Source organism: Marmota marmota, unplaced genomic scaffold (genome assembly GCF_001458135.2).
Source record: "Marmota marmota marmota unplaced genomic scaffold, marMar, whole genome shotgun sequence".
Lineage (NCBI taxonomy): Eukaryota > Metazoa > Chordata > Mammalia > Rodentia > Sciuridae > Marmota > Marmota marmota.
In genome coordinates, this window is record NW_026000240.1 from 31,978,197 (window position 1) to 32,002,492 (window position 24,296).

Consider the following 24,296-nt stretch of genomic DNA (forward strand, 5'->3'; position numbering starts at 1 on the left):
AAAAATCATAAATATATATGCCCCCAAACAATGGTGGGTGCAGCTATGTTCATCAAACAAACTCTTCTCAAGTTCTAGAGTCAAATTTACCACAACACAATAATCGTGGGTGACGTTAACACACCTCTCCCACCACTGTATAGATCTTCCAAACAAAAGATGAATAAAGAAATTATAGAACTCAATAACACAAATAATAACTTAAGACTTAACTGACATATAAAGAATATTTCAACCGACATTTAGCGGATATACTTTCTTCTCAGCAGCACATGGATCCTTTCCTCAAACAGACCACATACTATGCCACAAAGCAACTCTTAGCAAATACAAAATAGTAGAGATACTATAATGCATTTTATAAGATCATAATGAAATGAAATTGGAAAACAATAACAAAATAAAAAATAAAAATTTGTGCATCACATGGAGACTGAACAATATGCTACTGAATGAACAATGATTACAAAAGACATCAAGGAGGAGATTAAAAAATTCTTAGAGGAAAATGAGAATACAGATACAACATATAGAAATCTCTGGGACACTATGAAAGCAGTACTAAATTCATTGCATGGAGTTCTTCCTTAAAAGAAGAAAAAGTCAACAAATAAATGACCTCACACTACATCTCAAAGCCCTAGAAAAAGAAGAACAAATCAGCAGCAAAACCAGTAGAAGGCAAGAAATAATTAAAATTAGAGCTGAAATCAATGAAATCGAAACAAAAGAAACAACTGAAAAAATTGACAAAACTAAGAGTTGGTTCTTTGAAAAAATAATTAAAATTGACAGACCTTAGCCACACTAATGACGAGAAGGAGAGAGAGAACTCAAATTACCAGCATATGTGATGAAAAAGGCCATATTACAACACACACTACAGAAATACAGAGGATAATTAGAAATTGTTTTGAAACCATATACTCCAACAAAATAGAAGACATTGAAGGCATCGACAAATTTGCCCATATACTATGCCACAAAGCAACTCTTAGCAAATACAAAAAAAGCAGATCTATCCAGTTTGAGTCAGGAAGATACACACAACTTAAACAGACCAATATCAAGTGAGAAAATAGAAGAAGCCATCAAAAGATTACCAACCAAGAAAAGCCCAGGGTTGGATGGATACACAGCCAAGTTTTACAAGACCTTTAAAGAAGAACTAATACCAATACTCTTCAATTTATTTCAGGAAATAGAAAAAGAGGGAGCATTTCCAAACCCATTCTATGAGGCCAATATCTCCCTGATTCCAAAACCAGACAAAGACACTTCAAAGAAAGAAAACTTCAGACCAATATCTCTAATGAACATAGACGCAAAAATTATCAACAAAATTCTGGCAAATAGAATACAAAAACATATCAAAAAGATTGTGCACCATGATCAAGTGGGATTCATCCCAGGGATGCAAGGTTGGTTCAACATTCGAAAATCAATAAATGTAACTCATCACATCAACAGACTTAAAGATAAGAATCATATGATCATCTCAACAGATGCAGAAAAAACATTAGACAAAATACAGCACCCTTTATGTTCAAAACACTAGAAAAACTAGGGATAACAGGAACATATCTCAACATTGTAAAGGCTATCTACACTAAGCCTCAGGCCAACATCATTCTAAATGGAGAAAAACTAAAGGCATTCCCTCAAAAATCTGTAACAAGACAGGGATGCCCTCTTTCACTACTTCTAATCAACGTAGTTTCTGAAACACTGACCGGAGCAATTAGACGGATAAAAGAAATTAAAGGGATATGTATAGGAAAAGAAGAACTTAAATTAGCTCTATTTTCTGATGATAGGATTCTATACCTAGAAGACCCAAAAAGCTCCACCAGAAAACTTCTAGAATTAGTAAATTAATTCAGCAAAGTAGCAGGTTATAAAATCAACACCCATAAATCAAAGGCATTTCTGCATATCAGTGACAAATCCTCTGAGAAGGAAATGAGGAAAACTACCCCATTCACAATATCCTCAAAATTAATAAGATACTTGGGAATCAACAAAAGAGGTGAAAGAACTATACAATGAAAACTATATAACCCTAAAGAAAAAAGTCAAAGAAGACCTTAGAAGATGGAAGGGTCTTCCTTGCTCTTGGATAGGCAGAATTAATATTATCAAAATGACCATACTACCAAAAGCACTATACAGATTTAATGCAATTCCAATAAAAATCCCAATGGCATTCCTCACAGAAATAGAAAAGGCAATCATGAAATTCATTTGAAAGAATAAGAGACCCAGAATAGCTAAAGCAATCCTAAGCAGGAAGAGTGAAGCAGGTAGCATTGCTATACCAGACCTTAAACTACACTACAGAGCAATAGTAACAAAAACAGTATGGTATTGGCACCAAAACAGGCCGGTAGACCAATGGTACAGAATAGAGGACACAGAGACTAACCCACAAAATTACAATTATCTTATGTTAGACAAAGCTTCCAAAACATGCACCGGAGAAAAGATAGCATCTTCATCAAATGGTGCTGGGAAAACTGGAAATCCATATGCAACAGAATGAAATTAAACCCCTGTCTCTCACCATGCACAACACATAACTCAAAATGGATCAAGGTCCTAATAAAATTAAACCAGAGACTCTGTGTCTAATAGAAGAAAAAGTAGGCCCTAATCTTCATCATGTGGGATTAGGCCCCAACTTCCTTAATAAGACTCCTATAGTGCAAGAATTAAAACCAAGAATCAATAAATGAGATAGAATCAAACTAAAAAGTTTCTTCTCAGCAAAAGAAACAATCTGTGAGGTGAACAGAGAGCCCACATCCTGGGAGAAAATGTTTATCGCTCACACATCAGATAGAGCACTAATCTCTAGGGTATATAAAGAACTCAAAAAGCTAAACACCAAAAAAACAAATAACCCAATCAACAAATGGGTCAAGGACCTGAACAGACTCTTCTCAGAAGAGGATATACAATCAATCAATAAATATATGAAAAAATTCTCATCATCTCTAGCAATCAGAGAAATGCAAATCAAAACTACTCTAAGATATCATCTCACTCCAGTCAGAATGGCAGCTATTATGAAAACAAACAACAATAAGTGTTGTGAGGATATGGGGAAAAAGGTACACTCATATATTGCTGGTGGGACTGCTAATTGGTGCAGCCAATTTGGAAAGCAATATGGAGATTCCTTGGAAATATGGAATCATATGATCTTGGAACCACCATTTGACCCAGCTATCCTTCTCCTCTGTTTACATGCAAAAGACTTAAAAACAGCATACTACAGGGACACAGCCACATCAGTGGTTATAGCAGCACAATTCACAATAACTAAACTGTAGAGCCAACCTAGATGTCCTTCAGTGGATGAATGGATAAAAAAAATGTGGCATATATACACAATTGAATTTTACTCAGCATTAAAAAAGAACAAAATCATGGCAATTGCAGGTGAATGGATGGCATTGGAGAAAATAATGCTAAGTGAAGTCAGCCAATCCCCCCCAAAAATAAATGTTGAATGTTTTCTCTGATATAAGGAGGTTGACTCATAGTGGGGTAGGGAGGAGGAGCATGGGAGGAATAGATGAATTCTATATAGGGAAGAGGGGTGGGAGGGAAAGGGAGGGGGCAGGGGATTAGCAAGGATGGTAGAATGTGATGGACATCATTATACAAAGTACATATATGAAGACTTGAATTAGGTGTTAACATACTTTATATGCAAACAGAGATACAAAAAATTGTGGTATATATAGTATTAAGAATTGTAATGCAAACAACAACAAGAAAGTACATGTATAAAGGCATAAATTGGCGTGAACATACTTTATATAAAGAGATAAGATAAATTGTGCCCTATATGTGTAATAAGAATTGTAATGCTTTCCACTGCTGTCGTGCATTTATTAAAAAAAAAAAGACAGAGAAGAGTCAACATCGAGAATATATAAGAAACTTAATAGAAAAAAGAAAAATAGTAAAACACATAATCTGATTTAAAAATGGGCAATAGACCTAAAGAGACATTTCTCAAAAGAAGACAGAAACAACCTACAGATAGATGAAAAATACATAACATCATTAATCATCAGGAAAATGCAAATCAAAACCACAATGAGATATCACCTCATTCCAGTTAGAATCTATTACCAAAAAGATTAAAGATAACAAGTATTGACAAGGATGTAGAAAAAAGAGAACCTCTGCACACCATTTGAAGGAATGTAAATTAGTACAGCAATTATGGAAAACAATAGGGTGGTTCCTCAGAAAATTAAAAATAAAATAACCATATGATCCAGCAATCACACTACTAATCATATATTCAAAGCAAATGAAATTACTATGTAAACTAGACATCTTTGTTTATTGAAGCACTATTCACAACAGCCAAGAAATGTAATAAAACTAAGTATCCCATCAATTGATGAATGGATAAAGAAAGTTTGGTACATTTACACAATGAAATACTATCTAGACATAAAAATAATGAAATTCAATCATTTATAACAACATGGATAAGCAGGAAAATACTTTCTTAAGTGAAATAAGCCAGACATAGAAAGACAAATACCACATAACATCACTCATATGTCTAAAGAAATTTATCTCATAGAAGTAGAATTTAAAATAATGGTTACCAAAGGCTGTAGAATGTATGGGAAAAGGTTGGTTAATGGATACTAAGGTATAGTTAAATGTGAGAAATAAGTTCTATGTTCTATTTCACAGTAGTGTGACTATAGATAATGAAAATGTACTGTATATGTTTTAAAAGCTTCAAGACAAGATTTTTAATGGTTTCATGGCATAGAAGTGATGTTTGAGGAAAGAGACATACTTGCCCTGATTTGAACATTATATTATATATGCAAGTGTGTGTATGTGTGTGTATATGTATACGTGTATAAAAATAGCACATAGTATCCCATAAATATGTACAATACTCATGTGTCAATTAAAAAATCATTTGGGTTTGCAAAAAAGAAAACATACTTTGACATCTTAACAAAAAATAAGATGAAATTATGAACTAAAACTAGAAAAATATTTTTAGGAATACAACATAATTACATTAATTAGACCAGAGTAGCTATACTTATTTTTTAAAATCCCAAAAGTTGCTTTTTAAGTTTCAAAATGTAAAACACAATAAAGGAAAAACCTCTATCCCATTCACTACTCAATATAACAATTTAATTTTATTCTACTGAGATAACTAAAAAAGGAATGCCAGATATTTATACCAAAAGAAAACTCTCTCCAAACATGCAATAATCAAGTGTAATGCGTGTGGCTTTTACTTTTATCCCATAGCTAATCTGGAAGTCAATAAAAATTTAAAAGAATGTAATTAAAGATCACAGTATACACAAAATATCAATGATAGAGTGGTGCCCCCAAGTGGCATAATGAGAAACTGCAATACTTTGATTGTAAATTTTCTTTTATAAGTTTTAGAGATGTAAAAGAGTAAATGACAACAGAATTATTATATCGAAAAAAATCCTTGAAGAAGTTTTTTAAAATCACATGCCTAATAGCAAATTACTTTGGAAGATTTGTTTCTCAAAAGCAGAGTGCAAAAGAAAAACTTCCACTTAGTAGAGGATTCCAAAAGCAGTCACTGGGTAGATTGGCTAAAGTTTGATTAGACTTCCTTTAATTATTTTATTGACTTGGCTTGTTTATAATTAACGTGAATTTCAGTTGTTACTGAGTGATAATTCTCTGTAAGGCCATGTGATAGCTTCATCTTATAAAAATAGGTAGACATTTTATTTAATCCTTATTACAGTCTTATGAGATATTATACCACGTTACAGATGAGCATAGTAAAGTTCATATTAGGAACCGGAGTAACATTAACCTCACAGTTAAAAACAGGTATGCTTTACTCTTTGGCTTCTTTAGCTTCTGAGCCATGGTCTTAATGATGACACTGTAGTGCCCTCTTTCTAGCATTCTAGGATTTCATGAGCAGTCATATCCATTCTCTTTCCGGGTTTAGTAAATTTCCAGAAAAAAAAAAAAAACAGCAGATAGTGGAAAGGTAAGATGCAGTTAGGCCTAAGGGACATGAACAGGAGCAGGAATGTGGCTAATCAGAGAACAAAGAATTTGTCTAAAGGGAGTAGTTGCTAGCCAGGTCCAGTCCACTGTGGCTACATAGGCACAGATTTTAGCAAATGTTATCAACCTTTTTGTTTTATTCTTCTAAAGGAGATAAAATGCTCAATTTTTGAGAGCTGCCCATTTGAAAATACTAGCAACTAATTTAGGATTAAAAAGAAATTCTATGCAGACCAAACAAAACACACCTGAAGGCTGCATTCGACCAGTATGTAATTTATTTTAGATGATGAATGATTCCTTTTCCAAATAGTCCTAGACTACACCTTTTAGTGCCAAATGATTTGACCATTATTCTCACCATTGGATTCACTCCACAACACTAGGATTTGTCTGTCATCTCCAGCTCAAGTCTTGTGTTTTAAGATTATTTCCAATATAAGAAAGGTCACTTATAAATCATTACCAGCCAACCAGTCCCAGACCCCCCACCTTTTCTTATTTTCTTTCCCCCTATGAACAGCCTCACATACCCACCCCCCCACACTACACACTACACACATTAATGTCAAGTCCAGAGCTTTCAAGATTGGTTTTCACACATTTTATTTTAGCTCCTTTTAATCAACATTTTAGCCTTTCTGTGAATTCTCTTTAAATTCCTCATCTCTCTCATTAGTTGAAAAAACTCAAATTTGACATGGTCCAAAGTGTGGTTTTTATAAGTCCTCGGCCAAAATTAGGTCTTATGCTCAATGCTGAAGGCTCTCTAATAATTGCCAAATATTCATCATCCTACTCTGTGCTGCTAGAAAAGCACCTCTAGGATTAAAGGGGAAAAATCCTTTGGGGGGCAGGAGTCATAATGCATGTTCTAAGAATATCAGTAAAATTCCAGCTCTTTCACCATTCTTCATGTAGAAATTTATTGAAAACTATTTAAAATTACAACTTTAAAAAATTCTACACAAACTACTTTAAAGGTTGATCTTTAAAATAAAGTAGTAGTATTAGTGACACTTGCTTTTGTAATTTCTGTGAATATGAAGAAGTAGAAAAGTATTTATCACACACTAACTTTAAATCTGCACTTAAATATCCAATGAGAAAAAGCTGGAGTAACTCAGTATCTAAAAAACTTCTGAATAAAAGAACAGACTATGGGATGGAAATCTGGTCTTCTAGGGCTAAGGGCTGATTTCTTGGATCATTTTGCTTCTGCTTTCTCTGCTCCTGTTTCTAATTGCAAGTTTCTTATCCTAACTTCAGTTCCAACTTTCACTGCCAAAATTAAAAAAAAAAAAAGCTTTAAGCTAAAAATGAAAGTGTATCCTCATCCAGAAGAAATGTACTATCCAAAAAGTATTATTACATTTTTCTCTGGGAGTTATAGGGTCAAAACCAAAGAAAAGCAATTTACAAGGAAGTCATTAACATAAGCTAATTTTAAACAAAGACTGAATTTGGTTTAAATATCTATCTGAGGGCTTTTTGAGTACAGATTTTGAAAATTTCTTTCAGAGAAAAGCCAAATAAAATTAATGCCATGTTTCCTTTAATACATCATTTTCACCTCAAATGTGAATTACTGCTTATTTATATTTCATAACACTTCTAAAAGTGCAGTCATAAACATTACTTCTTTTTCTTATTCAAGAAGTTTCAATCAAGTTCAGTGTAAGCAATATTGTAACTGGGACTGTGGTTTACTAAAAAATTATCATATGATCTATCCCATTTACCTTCTTTAGGTCATTTGGATACTTTATTCACAACTGAAATGCCTTTAAGAACCTTATCTGGGGCTGGGGTATAACTGAGTGGCAGAGCGCTTGCCTGGCAAGCATGAGGCCCTGAGTTCAATTCCCAAGACCACAAAAGAAGAAAGAAAAAAAAAACATATCTGAAGAGATAAATGAAGGAATAGCTTTAGTAGCTTCTTGCTTTAATGCAAAAAACAGGTTCAAGGTTATCCAATGTTCTTAATCAGCCAGTAGTTGGACATACAGAGAGCCAAGGTCAGTATGAAGCATTTTACTTACAATTCCTCTCCTCTTTTGGCTTTCCTATCTGAAACCAGATAGACAGTTCCAAAACTTCCACTTCCAAGTTTCTGCTGAAGCACATATCTTCTTGCAATCAAGGTCTCTGGATAAGTGGAAACAGCTGTTGATGCACACATACACTTAGCTGCCTCTTGGAATTTCAACATCGCTCCAAACAAGATAGTACTGGTCTATTCATTTATAGAAACTTAACAATCAAGTCTCCTAATAGATGATCCAATTCATCCAGCAAATGTTGGTCAGTGCCTGAAATGTGAAAAATCCACACATCAGGTCTAAAAGATGCTGACTCCTACAGAATATATAAGTATTAGACAGTGAGAACTGCACCTTGATTAACAGATTGAATGATTCCTTATTGGTTAGTTTTAATGATTTCAAAGGAAAGAAAAAAGGTAGAAGCTGCAAATTCCAGGACAAGGCAATCTTTCATGGTAAGAGAATCTATCTTAGTACATCCAAATTTGTCAAAACTAAAAACAAACAAACAAAAGGCTATCCAGCCCATCTGGTGGTACACACCTGCAATCCCAGCTACTCAGGAGGCTGAGGCAGAAGAATTTCAAATTAGAGGCCAGTCCAGGTAATTTGGAAAGACCCTAATCAACTTAGCAAAATCCTTAATAAAATTAAAAATAAAAAGGGTATATACAAAAATTGGAACAATACAGAAAAGATTAGCATGGTACCTGAGCAAGGATGGCATGCAAATTTGTGAAGGATCCCTTATTTTAAAAATGTTTTAAAATAAAAATAAAAAGGGCTGGAGATGAAGCTCAGTGGTAAGGTACCCCTTGGATTCAAACCCCAAAAGAAGGGGAGAGGGAGAGAGGGAGAGAAAGAGGGAGACAGAGAGGGAAAGACAGAGGTGGGGGGTGGGGAGAGAGAGAGAGAGAGAGAGAGAGAGAGAGAGAGAGAGAGAGAGAGAGGAAACAAAAAGGAAACCATGAAAAATGATGGCCTGGGAACCACACATACATCTGTACTCCCAGTGATTCCAGAGATTGAGGCAGAAGGATCGCAAATTTGATGCCAGCCTTTGTAAGACCCTGTCTCAAATTTAAAAAATAAGGAGAGCTGAGGATGTGGCTCAGTGGTAAAGTGCCCTTGGGTTCAATCTTCAGTACAATAAGTAAATAATAAGGCTGGGGAATCTATCCCAGTAATAGAGTATCCTGGGGTTAAATCTCTGGGACCATCAAAAAAAAATCCAAATACAGTTGTCAATTCCTTAAATCTACACACTTGCATCAACATTTTGCAATACTCTCTTTGCACTTTAGGTCTATTATGGTTTACAAATACTGAGTTAGAATTAAAGAAGATAGCTTAATACTGGTTTAGTTTTTTTTCCTGTAAATTTTAATCATAGTTTTTCCACTTATTATAATAGATGAGAGGAAGGATAAGAATTCAGAATGAATTTCTTCCCATGTTAAGCAAATTCTGATCCAGTTTCTGAAGCTTCTACTATACCCTGTGGGTAGAGGGTAATCTCTCTGGGTTAGAATACAAATGTATTTCAAAACTAAAATCATATTCTAATATTAGTTGAATATAAATATGCTATGGATAAATCTGTAATTCCTCAAGGACATATGAAATGTATGGCAGAGTTATGAGAAGTAGGACTATTTCATGAGTAGGTACATAGTAAAATCATTTTTATTTCATCAAAATGTTAACTGTTTTGCTAGTAATCATGAAAATTATGCTTTTGTTTTAAATCTATATGAAAATGATTTTAAATTGAAGACTATGCCTTGAAGTTAGGTTTTCATATTCAATAATTCCAAAGTAGTAAGTAAAAAAGCTATTGTTTGGGGGGCTGGGTTGTGGCTCAGTGGTAGAGTGCTTGCCTAGCATGTGTGAGGCACTGAGTTCGATTCTTAGCAACACATATAAATAAATTAATTAAATAAAGGTCCATCAACAACTAAAAAATATTTTTAAAAAAATCTATTGTTTATAATGAAGATCAGTTGTCTTTATGTGATAGTAGTGTCAATGACAATCAACCACAAAATGACCTCATATATTCTTAAAAGAGAACATAAACATGTAAATATCCATTTATTAAATTTTATTACTTAAAAATCCATTGATCACATTTTATTTACTTAAATTATTATTTATTACATTTTATTTTCAAACTAATTAGTTGTTTCACCCCATGCCAGTGAGATTAGAGAAATGCCCCTCCTCAAAGAAATATTAGTGAAATTTGCTGCTAAAAAAAAAAAAAAAATAGGGAAAACTGGAGAGCAGGCCTCTAATCTCTAAATGTACCTTTTGTTTTCCTCACTAGCATATAAAAGTATATTCTGGACAATTGAGCTGTTCAGAAAAAAGTATGGACTCTCAATCTTTTCAACTGAAAACAGGGCTTCAGATCCCTCAGTAATTCTTATTCTAGAGAGATTAAAGTCCCCAGTTAGTAAAGCACAGAATTCGAGGGCAGAATAGTTATGGGAAGTTCAGATCCAGAACTCCTATTTGTAAAGAAGAGTTTAAATCTGGCAGCGGGCAAGCAGTCTGTCCTGGGCTGCAGAGTACTCTGGGGTTAGGGTCCCTGCAGCCCAACCTCACATCAGCCCTGCCACCCTGGGTCATCCCAGTGCACGTGTAGCCCATCCCTTCCCCTGGTCTCCTATAAGTCTACCCAGCAATGTACCAGCTTTTAGATTTACAGTTCACTTGATCTACCTGTTCTCTCATCAACACCCCTAACCCCTGAGCGCAAGAAGAAACCTTTGTATCCCCAGGACTTGGCACAACACCTGACATATACTAGAATGTTATGAGGGCAAAATAGTGTCCAACAGACTAACTGCCGCCCAAAGNCCTTTATGATTTTGTGTGTGTGTGTGGGGGGGGGGGGGGGGGGGGAAGAGGAGACAAATGAAAAGATGGATGAGAACCTACAGAAAGGGGAGAGATTATCTTCTTATGCAAGTTGTCCACGGGAAGTGAAAAGAATTTCCCTGGAGCAAAAACAAAGGAAAGGTGAGTGTTTACCACTTGCTAAAACTAAGTAATAAACTTGTTCCCTGGTAATAAATTCGAGGAAGCCGATTTGACACCAGGTTCTGCTAAACTAGACGTCTAACTGTCCTTAAAGGTAAACTTCAACTTTGACGTAAAACAAACAATTCTCAAAGCTGATTAGGCCATATCGAGGGGAACAGATACTCTTATTTTCCCAAGACTAAGAGATCCCGGAGGTGACGAGTCGGGGATAAGGAGAAGAAGCAAGGAGAGAGGCCTAGAGAAGCAGGACCCTGCCCGCGGCAGCTCGAAGTCACGACCTTCCCCGCGAGGAGGAGCGGGGCACGCCGCGAGGAGCTCAGTTCGCTTTACCTTTCGCCGCCGCGGGCGGAGGAGCCGCGGCCCCGGCGGCATGCCCGAGTCCCGCCAGTAACTCGGCGGGCCTCAATTTAGGGGCAGCGGTACCCCGCCGTGCTCCAGAACACCGAGGCTACAGCTGTTTGGCGCCGTCGCCAAGGAGACGGCGCGGGGCATGCTGGGAAGTCGGGGCGAGGCTTTCACCCAGGCGGAAGTGCTCGTGGACCCAAATAGGTGTGTGGGGGGTGGGGGGGAGACCTGCGGGCCCAGCTTCCCAGCTAGACAGCAGCCGTTTCTAAACATACGTCCCAACCTTCTTTAGCAATTGAGCATCTCTGGGCCCGAGAAGCACCTTCGCCTCCCGACCGCCTAGTCTGGCACCCTGGTCTTCACCGAACTCGACTTCCCGTTGACGCCACGCCGGAGACTTCCGGTTGCCGGCCTTGGGGTTAAACTGCCTAACGCGGGGGCTGCGAGTCCCCTGGGCTCCTGCGGGATTCTGATGGAGGAGCTACTTCTGCGAGGACACAGCAGGAGGGCGCCGCTGCTGGTCGGGGCAGGTTGTGAAGACCGGGGTGGCGCGGCGCACCAAGGCCTGTATTTGAGGAATTAGACCTTTTGAGCACCATTTGCTACCCAGTTGGCATTTGCTGAACAACTACTTCGTGCACGGCCCTCTAATGGGCTTAGAGCGAGTCAACAAGATCTGTATTCGCAGACGCTTTACACGACAGACTGTAAAGAAACTAGAACTATATAGGATGAGGTGCTGAGAAATGAACAAGACTGGGACTAGGCTGAGGTGAGTCAAGGGCAAAATATAAGTGGATGTCAAAAAATTTAGTGATCAAGATAATAAATAAACTTTAATGCAGTGTCTCTAAAATCCAAAATGCATTGTTGACAAAATGCAGGGTTTTAAATAAAGGCAGGTTTGGTCATAATACCATTACTGAGCCATAGTGAACCCTGAAACTAAAAGAAAACAAACAGTAATACTAATTCTGTAAGTTGTTACCCAAGTAGGGAAGATAAACTGCTTCAGATATATGCATGATAAGATGAAAAGAGTTTCCAGATGGAATGATCTGGTAGTTGGATTCCTAGAGACAGGAAGCAGTAGTTTTCCTTACCAATTTAGAAGGGCCCACAAGCCCAGGACCTGAAAGAAGTTCCTAAATGCTGATTATCAATAAAAAAAGAAAAACTAGATGACTATCATGGGTCCTGCACACTTGAGTTTACTGAAATCCAGTGCTTTCTGATTATTTTTATGAGATTGATAAGGATATCATTTTTGTAGCTTAGCACTTTTTATTTTGCCCCACAAAAGTCCATAGAACTTACATTCTGGTGTATCCATAATGGATTTTAGCTGATTTTCCTTTAGAATCATCAGCAGTCTCTCTCTCTGTCCAAAGATTAAAACCCATGGAATCAATGAATTGTGCCTTATCTCACACAGGAAAACAAAAGTGCTCAGCTAATATTGCCTGAGGAACTAGGTATGAATTCAGAGATGGTGACAACCAACATGTTCCATCTAAAGAACACTTTATAACATTTGCTACTTATTGATTTAATGGGGCTGAGAGCCATGATTTGAAAATGTGTTCCATTGTTTTAAACAGGCAGTTCTTCAGACTGTCATCATGGGTATCCGAGGACTAATGAGTTTCGTGGAAGATCACAGTAATGAGTTCTTCACTGATTTGAAGTTGCGGGACACAAAAATTATCATTGATGGCTATGCTCTTTTCCACCGACTTTGCTTCAATTCAAATTTGGAGCTTCGGTATGGAGGGGACTATGATTCTTTTGCAGAGGTTGTAGAAAACTTCTTTGAATCACTGTTTGCTTGTAATATATGCCCGTATGTTGTATTAGATGGAGGATGTGACATTTCAGATAAAAAGCTTATAACTTTAAAGGATCGAGCTAGAGAGAAGATTCAGATGGCCCATTCCCTATCTATTGGTGGGGGTGGGTGTGTGTGTCCCTTACTCATCCGTGAAGTGTTCCTACAGGTTTTGATCAAGCTGCAAGTATGTTTTGTCCAGTGCTTTTCAGAAGCAGATCGGGATATTATGACACTTGCCAATCACTGGAATTGCCCTGTGTTATCATCAGATAGTGACTTTTGCATTTTTGACCTGAAAACAGGGTTTTGTCCATTGAATGGCTTCCAGTGGAGAAATATGAACACTATTAAGGGCACACAAAACTACTATATTCCTGCCAAATGCTTTTCCCTTGATGCACTCTGCCATTACTTCAGCAATATGAACAAAGCTCTACTACCTCTCTTCGCAGTACTGTGTGGGAATGACCATATTAATCTGCCCATCATAGAGACATTCTTAAGTAAAGTACGCCTTCCTCTTAGAGCTACTAGTTCTAAGGGAAGGAGACACCACCGAGTTCTGGGACTTCTGAACTGGTTGTCTCATTTTGCTGACCCTACTGAAGCACTAGATAATGTTCTGAAATACCTCCCAAAAAAGGATCGAGAAAATGTTAAGGAACTTCTCTGCTGTTCCATGGAGGAATACCAGCAGTCCCAGGTGAAGTTGCAGGACTTCTTCCAAAATGGTACTTATGTTTGTCCAGATGCCTTGAATCTCGGTTTACCAGAATGGGTACTAGTGGCTTTATCCAAAGGCCAGCTGTCTCCTTTCATCAGTGATGCTCTGGTGCTAAGACGGACCATTCTTCAAACACAGGTAGAAAACATGCAGCGACCAAATGCCCACAAAATATCTCAGCCCATCCGGCAAGTTATCTATGGGCTTCTTTTAAATTCTTTGTCACATGTAGAAAACATGTCCTGGAGTGCCTTGCCTCATCAGCCTCTAGCTTTCAGTGAAGTAGAAAGGATTCATCAAAACATCAAAACATCAATTGTTCATGCAGTAGAACTGCCCAAAGATCATTCTGATTTGAGCAAATTGACCAAGGTAAGTATAATACAAATGAAATTTTAATTAATCACTTTACTGTGCCATTACATGTATCATTTCTCTTAACATGATAAACTGAGGTTAGTTGCTGTCTTGCCTTCATTTCATAGAACTCAAGTGAACTAGGTAATATCTTAGCCAGAGGGTCATTGCGAAGACTCAGACTTAACACTTCTTAACTCTAAATCTGTCATTTCCACAGTGTTTTCTTTACAATTATCACTACTGTATTGATAGCAGCTATCAATAGAATGGGGTTATGTGGCTTTACAAAAATAACAAAAAATTCTGAACTACAGAAATAAAGTATACATATAGGCACTTGATATTGGTATAACATCTAATACTACATCAGGTTTCGATTAATATTAGTACTGATGGGTAGGTCTAATGTTTTTTATTGACGAGGACCTTTTTTTTAGGCTTCAGGTTTACGCATCATAGTGACTTGCTTGGTTTGATACTCATGATTCTCAGCCTCACTTGGCATTGCTTAACCTGGGTAACACTCAGATCAATCCCTGTTTCAAGGGCAAAATGTTCTTATGAATCCCAGTGTTGCCTTCACTTTTTATACTATTTAATTATATTAAAAATTATAAAATAAAACTGTTTATGTTTGCAGTTAAACTTACAAATTAAATGCAGATAAGCCTCCCACAACAAAGAATAATCTGGCCTCATAGACCCATTGATGCAGTTCCTGGCCTACACCATTGTTTAAAAACTAGCCTCTTAAGCCTCCCAGTGGTGACATCTCAAGAATGAGGAAAAAGGATTCATATTAAATGGGTGTAAGGACCTCTTTGACATTAGGGACTGCTAATAGGAACAGGGATTCTTTGGGGAGTGCTGAAAATGATCTGGAATTGCCAATGGTTGTAGACACTTTGTAAATATACTAAAACTGTTAAGTTGAATACTTTTAAAGGGTAAAATTTATGACATGTGTATTATATTTTGAAGAGTTGCTTTTAAGCCACCTTCTCCAGAGGATCTAATCTTTCTCATGATAATTCCATAGACAAAGCTTCTGGGGTCCCTTCAAGGGCCATGCCTAATTATAAATTACTATACTCAGAGAAGCCCCAAGATGTGGAGTCCACATTAAGTGTATATAGTTCATTTATAGATCAGACCTAGATGCAGTTTTATGTCATTTTTATCATGCTTAGTAATAAAACTGACACTCAATAGCATTTTCATTGTTACAGAACTAGAAAGTTGAGCATAAGTCACATTCTCAAACAAGTAATTAAAACTCTACCCATATCAATAAAATTCAAATTAGCAATTGTTATGGTTTGGCTATGAGGTGTACTTCAAAAGCTCCTGAGTTAATTCAAGAATGTTTGAAAGTGAACATCCAAGTTTGAATGGGTAATTGTGGGCTGGTGGAGCATGATGGAAGGAGGTGGGTCATTAGGGTCATACTCTGGAAGGGTGAGTTCATCTTTTCTCTATCCCTTCTCTTCTGCTTCCTGGCCACCATGAATGGAGCAGTGGTTCTCTGCCACAACATTCTGCCATGATGTCCTGCTGTCTCACCATGGACTCAGAGCAGTAGACTTGACTGATCATGGACTGTAGCTCTGGAACCATGAGCCAAAATAAAATTTTCCTTCTTTAAGTTGCTCTCATCAGGTCACAAAGGTCACAGCATCATAAAGCTAACACAAAAGTATTCTTAAGAATGATATTTTGCTGAAGATCAATTTCTATTCAAACATAAATAGTACATTGGAATTTTGCAATTTTTAAACTTTTTAAATGACTTTACTGAAAAATAAATGTACAATGAAGTGCACATATCTAAAGTGTGCACTTTGATGAAGATTGACATGTTCATATCTGTGAATCCATCCTACAATTTATGTGCCTACGACTTCTCTAAGAGTTTCCTCTGCCCCTTTGTAATTACTCCCTCCCTAGGTATATGCATATAGCAAAGTGCACAGATAGTCATACAGATGGATTTATTATCACAAAATCGATACATCCATGCAAAGAAAACCCAAATGAATAATGACTATCACCACCCCAGAAGCTTTCCATAGAGTCTGGTTCCAGTCACCATCTCTTCCACCCTCTGTAATCTTTCTCCTGACCTTTTAACAATGCAATTGTACTCATATAACTATGAAGGAATTCTTTCATCCTTAAATTAACATGTTTCACTGTGAAAAGCTATAGATCATTCATTTATCATTACTGTAAACATTGCATTGTGGAAACATACCACAGTTGACTTTTCTGCTTTATTGGTGATGGGCATTTGGGCAGTTTCCAGTTTGAGCTATTTCAAATAGTGCCATGAACATTCCAGTACACGATTTAATGGACATATTTCTGTTTGCATATGTAACTACTAGGAACTTGCTGGGTCATACTCTCACACATGGAAGTTCAGCGTATAAGAAGTATTACTATATAGCATTCCAACGCATTGTACCAACTAATATTCCTAACCAGTAGCATGAGAGTAACTCTTACACCCTTGGGACTATGTTTTTTCTTGCCTTTCACATTTTTTTTTTTAAAGCTATTCTGGTGGTTGTGTAGTAGTATCATTTTAGTCAGTTAGGTGGGTAATTTGTATTTCTTTGATGACTTGAGCACCTTTTCATGGGCTCATTACCTATCTGGATATTCTTTTTTGTTTTTTTGTTCCAATACTTTGCCTGTTTTTCTGTGGTTTTGCCTGCCAGTCCTTTGTCAAATACAGTATTTGCAAATAGTCTCATCTATTCTGTCTTTTATATTTTAATGAACAGGTCTTAATAAAAATTTAAATGACTACATTATTTATGGGATACCACTTTTGTGAGATACTTAAGAAATCCTTGCCTCTCCAAGGTCATGAAAATGGTTTTCTGCATTTCACATTTAGATCTATCATCTACAGAGCTCATTGTGTTTGTGTGTGTTTGTGTGGTGTGAAACCAGTCAGGACACCCATATGGAAATCCAACTGAATCAATGCATTAGAGCGTGCTGATCATATTCCTTGCCAAGTGAAATGACAAGTGTTCTTAAAACTTACCTGCACTCAGAGAAGGGTGAAATTTTAGTTCATTCTGTGCTCTTGGGTCATCTGGCTTTCTTTTAGCATAGAAATTAATTCTGTATTTATCTTGATGCCTTTGGCTCTGATTGGCCCTTGATAAATCTAAACCAGGTGCAAATGTGATTCCAAGCACAAATGCAGGTACAAGTATTGTTTTTAACATGCTATATTAATAATACTTTATCTGCTTTGTGCCAGTTTTTGTGATAGAAACTTTACACAATGTTTCATTTAATTCCCACAGAAACCACATGGGTTACCATGTTAGTTGTTAGCAGTGGACAGAACACCTCTCAAGTTAAAACAGGAGGTTGTTAATCACAAGGAGACATGGAAGTGGATCATTCTTGGTGTATGAGGCAGTACCAAGATCAGCCTCTTTCTGGATACTTCTGCCTCTCCTGTGGCAGCTTCTGCAGGCCTGTACTTTCACTCCCCAAGGGAAAGGGAAAGGAGTTGTCACATGCAATAAAATCTAAGGAGCTTTAAAGGGCTATGAGCACAGTAGTTTCCTTTTTGGAAGGAGCCAAGGACTGGTGAGTTCAATGATAATATCATTTAATGCCTATTTTACATATGATCAGACAAACTGTAGAAAATAACAAAACTTGCCCAAAGGAAAGTTGAGTGCAGAATACCTCTGAAATCAAAGCCCATTCTTTGCTTTGTTCATAAAAGTTCTAACTTGGCTTGAGAATTGATAACTTAAGCATTATATGACAGAAAATAATTAATGTAGTTCTGTGTGCTTTTTAAAGTTTGGGACATGTATTTTTATTTTACTTTAATTAATGCTACTTCTAGCAAGCATTATTGTTATACTGAAAGCACTTCATATACTTCTAATTAAAAAAATTCTTACTACTTAGAATCATCATACTATTCAAAATCTCCATGCATTGAAGATGAAACCATTTTGTCAGTTATGATGTTTTCAGATTAACAATCCATTCTCAACTGTCAGCCACACTTAATACTGATAAAAAGTGTTAGATGCTAAGAAATGTACAAGACTATCTTGTCCTCCCAGAAAGAAAAAAATCTTTTCATGGCAGCATCCAGACACTAGGAATACAATTATTTTCTTAAAAGTTTGATTATAAAGTTCCCCTGAAAGATACCCTTTTAACAGTCTTAATGTCCTTATTAGTAAGAGTGTGACTTATAAGACCTTTTTCTCAAAGTCTTTTGAGATCAAGGTAAAAATTATTTCTACAAGAAGGTCAAAATCCTCATGGCTGTTAACTTCTGACTTTTTTGAAGTACACTCTATAAAGCATGAAAAAAGGGTGTGTGTTATTGCAAGGACAGTGCAGTTCTGTCTCCCTTGTCCACCACTGGACAATCCCAGGATGGGAGAAAAGCAGACAATAAAACATTCAGCAGGCAAGGGACATGAGACAGGACTCAAACAGAAGGCTATATAAGTACATATAACATTTGTCTTCTGTAGGTGATTAGGAATGGCATCATGGAGAAAGTGGCACCTAAATACTCACCAGCAAGTAAGAGCAGTGTTGAATATCGATCTGTTTTTTAAAGCAGAATACCTGGACTACTAGTTAAAAGTGCAGATTGCTGTGTTCACCAAATTACTCAAAGTAGGGGACAAGGTCTGAGGAACAAATTTCTAGCAGCCTTCCCAAGTGATGTGTGCACTGCATGTGCTTAGCAGCAGAGGCTGCAATAGCAACAGACTTTTTAGAGGGAGCAGACCACACACCCATTTATGTATCTAATCAGTGTTTTCAATGTTTTGGGTATAGATGACTTTTTTCTCCTCAGAAATAAGTTCCACAGCTGACATTAAATCTCTTCTTGCTGTTAAAAAGAAAATAGAGGGAAAAAAATTCCCCAAAGTAATTTGTAGGATGTTTGGTGTGTATTTTCAGGTCTCCTTCGTTAGGCGGAAGATGCTTCTGTTAGAAACCCTAAAGGTGAAACAGACCATCCTGGAGCCAATCCCTACTTCTCTGAAGTTGCCTATTGCTGTCAGTTGCTACTGGTTGCAGCATGCAGAGGCCAAGGCAAAGCTACATCATCTACAAGCCCTTCTGCTGGGGATGCTGATGGGGCCTTTGCATGCCATAATCAACAGCCCTCGTAGGTATCTGGAAATTCCAGGTACATGTCTTTGCATGTTGGTTACCAACTGTGTACACTCAAGAATTCACACAAATCCAAATTATTTACCCTTATGAATTACATCAGACTTAAAGGCACCAAAATGTCATTTATTCATTGGTAAATATTTCTAAACACTTCCATGTGCTGTGCTTCCATGTGATGTGCCAGGGGCTTGACTCCTGAATATACAGCTGGTATGTATTGACACTGCCTGATCCCACCCTGCAACCTGGCAGGCTCAGTGCCTTGCTGTTTGATAATTGGTAAAAGGTGGGCCTTTTTAGTACTTTAAAGGCACCTAATGCTTTAGGGAAGGGTGACTGTGTTTTGCCAGTTGCATTTTGAGTCCATGCTTCCCACCCCATTTTTAATACAGCAACACCATCACAGGAAGCTTATTTAAAATTACTGAAAGTCAAACTTCTGAATACCTACAACCACAGTAAATATTCATGTTTGTGCTTTTAAAAAAAAAAAATCTTTTTCCCCTCTACTGTGAGTTTAATTAGGAAAAAAACCCTCTATTTCTACTACAGAAATATACTGAGGCAATTTCATCTGCATTTATCTGGTGAAATAAGTCTTCAAGCATTGAAACACCACAGTACGTTAATGCAACATTCCCTTTAAGATTATGAATGCTGTAATACTATCTAAACAAGTATGAAATTTTCATACATAAAAACAGTACTAATATGGTAGCTATCAGCCATCTAAGGTTAAATTCAAGTTAAAAATTCAACTTTCTCAATCACATTAGCCCCATTTCAAGTGCTCAGTAACCACATGTGGATACAGCACTGATTTAGAACATTTCCATAACTGCAGGAAGTTTTACTGGATAGCACTACTCTGCAGTTGGCTTTTTAAAAGAATAAGTTAAATGAGAAGAGTGAAACAGCATGAACTCCAAAAACACCCCAAGTATTAAGAGACTCAAGTGTGACAATAGCCATCAGAGAGACTTTGGATATATGACAACCAACAAACATAACAAACTGCTTAATAAGAACAAAAGTTGAGGGTTGTTCCTCTCTGAATAATACAGTAAAGAAAATTCTCAGGAGTAAAAACTATTACATTTTTACCTGAGTCCTACAGAAGGGACATGTCAAGGGTCTATTTCTTTTCTTTTAGGAAATGTGAACCCTAAACCCTGGCAGGCTCAGTGCCTTGCTGCTTGATAATTGGTAAAAGGTGGGCCTTTTTATTACTTCAAAGTTGGTCCAGTTGTAATTTTGCACATCTCCACTCAAACCTACATAGAAACATTGAGCTAAACACATGCAGCATTCTTGCCCCTTAAAGAAGCTTTTTGTCAAAGTCCGAGTCATACTTTTGTTTTTGTCTCATAAAGCAGATAAAAGTGTTTTGGACACAGCTATTTCTTTAAAACAAGTGCACTACAGCATGAGGTTTCTGTGAAAGGAAGATTAGTGAAAGAGAAAAGTAAAGAGAATGTTGTTTAATAGTCACTTGTTTCCATAGACAGAATTTGGAGAGTTCACATGCAGACATGTTTAAGATCAGGTAACAGATCAGCAAGAGATCTTACTTCAAGGAAAAGATAATTTAGGGTTGAAGAAAGCTAGGTTATCATTAAAAAGTTACTTCAGTATAAATATTTCAATTTTATACAGCAAAGTATATATGAAGCCAGAAGAGAAAGACAATTAGGTTTTTAAATTAATTTTCTTCTTTGTGGAATCTGAAATTTTATATGTGAAGAAAATGTCAGGCTGATGCACTATTTTTGGAAAATACTGCCTTGAATTCTTTCTTTGTCTAGGTAAAGAAGAGCTGCAGGAAGGTGGTGCTAAGATGTTGTATGAAGAGTTCCAAAGAGTGAAGGAGCTGACGTGGCCGGGCCGGAGACTGGATTTAGACACAGCTCACATCTTCTGTCAGTGGCAGTCCTGTCTCCAGATGGGGATGTATCTCAACCAGCTGCTGTCCACTCCTCTCCCAGAGCCAGACCTAACTCGGTAAGCATCACGGGAAACTTTAGTTCAGATGGATACATACAAAAGTGAATATTCTTATTTATATCTAAAATAAAGAAGTTACTTTATAAAGTTATTCTTAGTAGAATTGATCTTGGATCACATTTATCACTGAAGAGCTGGAAACAGGAAAAACATTGTTATTTTCATATTCCCAAAGCATGTTTTCATGATCAGATCCAATGAATAAAAATCACTGGGGAAAGAGAGGCAGCTATTGGTATAACAGAACTTATTCCCTTCAGGTATTTATTACTTTATAGAAGCTACTTCTTATGACACTACTGAAATATTACTGTATCCCCATTCACTCTAGTTTGTTATTTTATGAGACTTTTTAAATTGCATCTCTTACCACCTGTCATAATCTTTACTCTCATTCATTCCAGTATTTATTAACTGCCTACTTTGTGTTAGGGTTTCATAAACAACAAAAATCTCTGTTCTCGTGGAACTTTTATTCTAATGAGATGATTATTAGACTTCATTTAGGGTTTGTGTCCTGCCAAATAATTATGAAGACAGGAGAGGCAGTAAGGGAGTTGAGCCTGTGTTCCTCAGAGTAGTATTATATTTGACTCTGGAGTTTTAAGCTCGGTAAGAAGAAATGATAGCAGTAGGATTTGAGCCAGTGAAAAAACTGTGATTAAGGGATTGGACATCTTTGTAATTACCCTTCTGGGAGGTACTAGAGGAAGAAAGGAGGAGGAAAAGGTGATGGTTAGAAATGAGAGTATTTGAAATTGAATCTACAACATCCCCAACTCCTAACCAACATTTTTTAAATGAAAACAATGTATAAGTTCTATGAGGGCAGGGATTTGACTATTTAATTTATGACTGTAGCCCTAGTACCCTGCACTTTGAGCGATAATTTAGGAGGTATACAAAATATGATGGTGTAACTCTGAAGATGTTTCAAGATAAAAAGCTTCCTAGCAATAAATAAGTGTCCTTAAAATCTCTGGGCCTCATCTGAGCTAACCCAAAAACCCACTACCAAGTAAAATTAATTGGTTTTTGAACTTGGATTTTTTTATTCCTTTTCCTTTAATAATTTAAGTCATTTCTTTACTGGATCCTCTCTAGCTACCACAGATTCCCTATACAACAACAGGAAAAACAAGACCAAACAGTTCTCTTAATAATGATTTCAGCAGGAGATTGTTCCTGCACCTCAGCATAATCAAGGCTTCATTTTAAATTATTTTACTCTGGTTAAATGTTGGTTCTACATTGGTTGATAAGGCACCGGTTGATCAACTCTAAGTCATATATTCAATTTGAGAGTTCCAGTTAATCCCATCTTCTATTTGTGAAGTGGGATTTTAGTCCAAGTGAATGACCTTGCAAATTATGCCATTACAATTTTCAAGAATTTTAACAAACTGCCTGTTTGGCTTATCAAGGTCATTTTAATTCCTTTTCTTTGAAGTGATAAAGAGGCCTATTTGGGGTTAGTTGCAAAACCAGTAATCATCATAATTTAATAAAAAGTTTTTATATATCACCAGCCAGTAATTTTTTAATCACTAAGTTCCTTTCAACGAAGAACAAGATAATTCTGAAATTATTTTAATAATTTTAGAAAAAACAGTAAGAGCTCTCAGTGTTGATAAAAATTTATTGAAGCCATGTTAATCATACCTGACCCACTGCACTAACCTGATGCTTTACAACCATACTTTTTTTTTTTTCCCCACTGAACAGACTGTATAGTGGAAGCCTGGTGCATGGACTATGCCAACAACTGCTAACATCAGCCTCTGTAGAAAGTCTCCTGAGCATGTGTCCTGAGGCTAAGCAACTTTATGAACACCTGTTCAATGCCACAAAGTCATATGCCCCAGCTGAACTCTTCTTACCAAAGGGTAAATCAAATTCAAAAAAAAAAAGAAAGAAGAAAAAGGGTACCACCTGGTCAAAGAACAGAGTGGCAACTGCCTCAGATCCCCGATGCTTGTATGAGGGAAGCAATCGATTTGGGTTATTAATGGTTGAAAATTTGGAGGAACATACTGAAGCCACCAATACTGAATAAACTCAAGTCTACATATACTACATGTATAATTCTAACTTAAAATTTTGCTCTTACCTCCCTTGAAATAATTAGCTCTTTTCTTTAGAACTTAGAGGATAAACATGATGACACATAATTATTGGATTCTGACACATTTTGTATTCTATTTTTAATAAAGATAACCTGATTTTAAAAAGCTTCTGATATCGCTTAAACACACTTATGAAAAAGCATATTTGTACTTCTCATGTTCCATTTCAGTAAGTTATAAATTTTAAAACTGCAACAGCATAGTTAGCTATATTTTCAAAGAGAAGAAGTCCTACTTCAATTGATTACTAAAAATAGTAAGCTAGTAATCATTTCAAAAAATTTCTTGAAGAGTGGAACATGGCGGCGAGAGGGGAGGCAGCGCTTTCAGTACCTCCTCAACAACGGGGTCAGAGAGACGCATGGATACGCTTAGATACGACCTGCTGAGAAACTCCTAGCAAAATTCCACTAAAGAGAGATCGGCCGGGAATCGGTAGGATTTTTGGAGGGACAGTCTGCGCTAGACGAGTGAATCTCCGCCAAGCAGCGCAGAGGTCCAGACCCGCCAGCCGCTGCCCGCGCGACTCGGCGACTGTCGGCTGCCTG

General features: G+C 36.9%; 3 protein-coding genes and 1 pseudogene across 19 annotated transcripts in view; 2 read left to right on the top strand and 2 right to left on the bottom strand.

The window, feature by feature from the left end:
• Positions 1–11,683, bottom strand: part of Nek11 (NIMA related kinase 11) — a 312,014-nt gene extending 300,331 nt beyond the window's left edge. For 14 of the 16 annotated variants that reach the window (XM_048794349.1, XM_048794346.1, XM_048794343.1 and 11 more), the window contains exons 1-2: positions 11,496–11,683; positions 8,112–8,381 (exon numbers count right to left, since the gene is read on the bottom strand). In XM_048794349.1, the coding sequence (XP_048650306.1) occupies positions 8,112–8,281 (170 nt within the window). In that variant the 5' untranslated portion in view covers positions 8,282–8,381; positions 11,496–11,683. Of the gene's footprint in view, positions 1–8,111; positions 8,382–11,495 lie in introns of those variants that run through there. The other 2 variants (XM_048794344.1, XM_048794354.1) reach the window with 2 other exon arrangements.
• Positions 8,771–8,869, top strand: LOC125613662 (annotated as a pseudogene).
• A 20-nt stretch (positions 11,684–11,703) lies between the features above and the next one.
• Positions 11,704–18,039, top strand: Aste1 (asteroid homolog 1). Of its 2 annotated transcripts, none has more exons than XM_048794355.1 (3): positions 11,704–12,282; positions 13,112–14,437; positions 15,944–17,745. In XM_048794355.1, the coding sequence occupies exons 2-3, from the start codon at positions 13,133–13,135 to the stop codon at positions 16,028–16,030; spliced, it is 1,392 nt and encodes a 463-aa protein (XP_048650312.1). In that variant the 5' UTR covers positions 11,704–12,282; positions 13,112–13,132; the 3' UTR covers positions 16,031–17,745. The 2 variants fall into 2 exon arrangements, with proteins under 2 accessions (XP_048650312.1, XP_048650313.1); XM_048794356.1 differs by lacking the exon at positions 15,944–17,745 and adding an exon at positions 17,752–18,039 and having other exon boundaries at positions 11,705–12,282.
• A 1,681-nt stretch (positions 18,040–19,720) lies between these two features.
• Atp2c1 (ATPase secretory pathway Ca2+ transporting 1) overlaps positions 19,721–24,296 on the bottom strand; it is a 137,871-nt gene continuing 133,295 nt past the window's right edge. Inside the window, exon 28 of the mRNA XM_015487068.2 lies at positions 19,721–21,611. Within this exon, the coding sequence (XP_015342554.2) occupies positions 21,516–21,611 (96 nt within the window). The 3' untranslated portion in view covers positions 19,721–21,515. The remainder of the gene's footprint in view (positions 21,612–24,296) is intronic.

Bases quoted from the DNA above. Each gene is read 5' to 3' on its own strand.
- Aste1 (XM_048794355.1), top strand. From the start codon at position 13,133: ATGGGTATCCGAGGACTAATGAGTTTCGTGGAAGATCACAGTAATGAG. The intron at 14,438-15,943 runs GTAAGTATAATA...TGAATGGAGCAG, and splicing joins ATTTGAGCAAATTGACCAAG to TGGTTCTCTGCCACAACATT.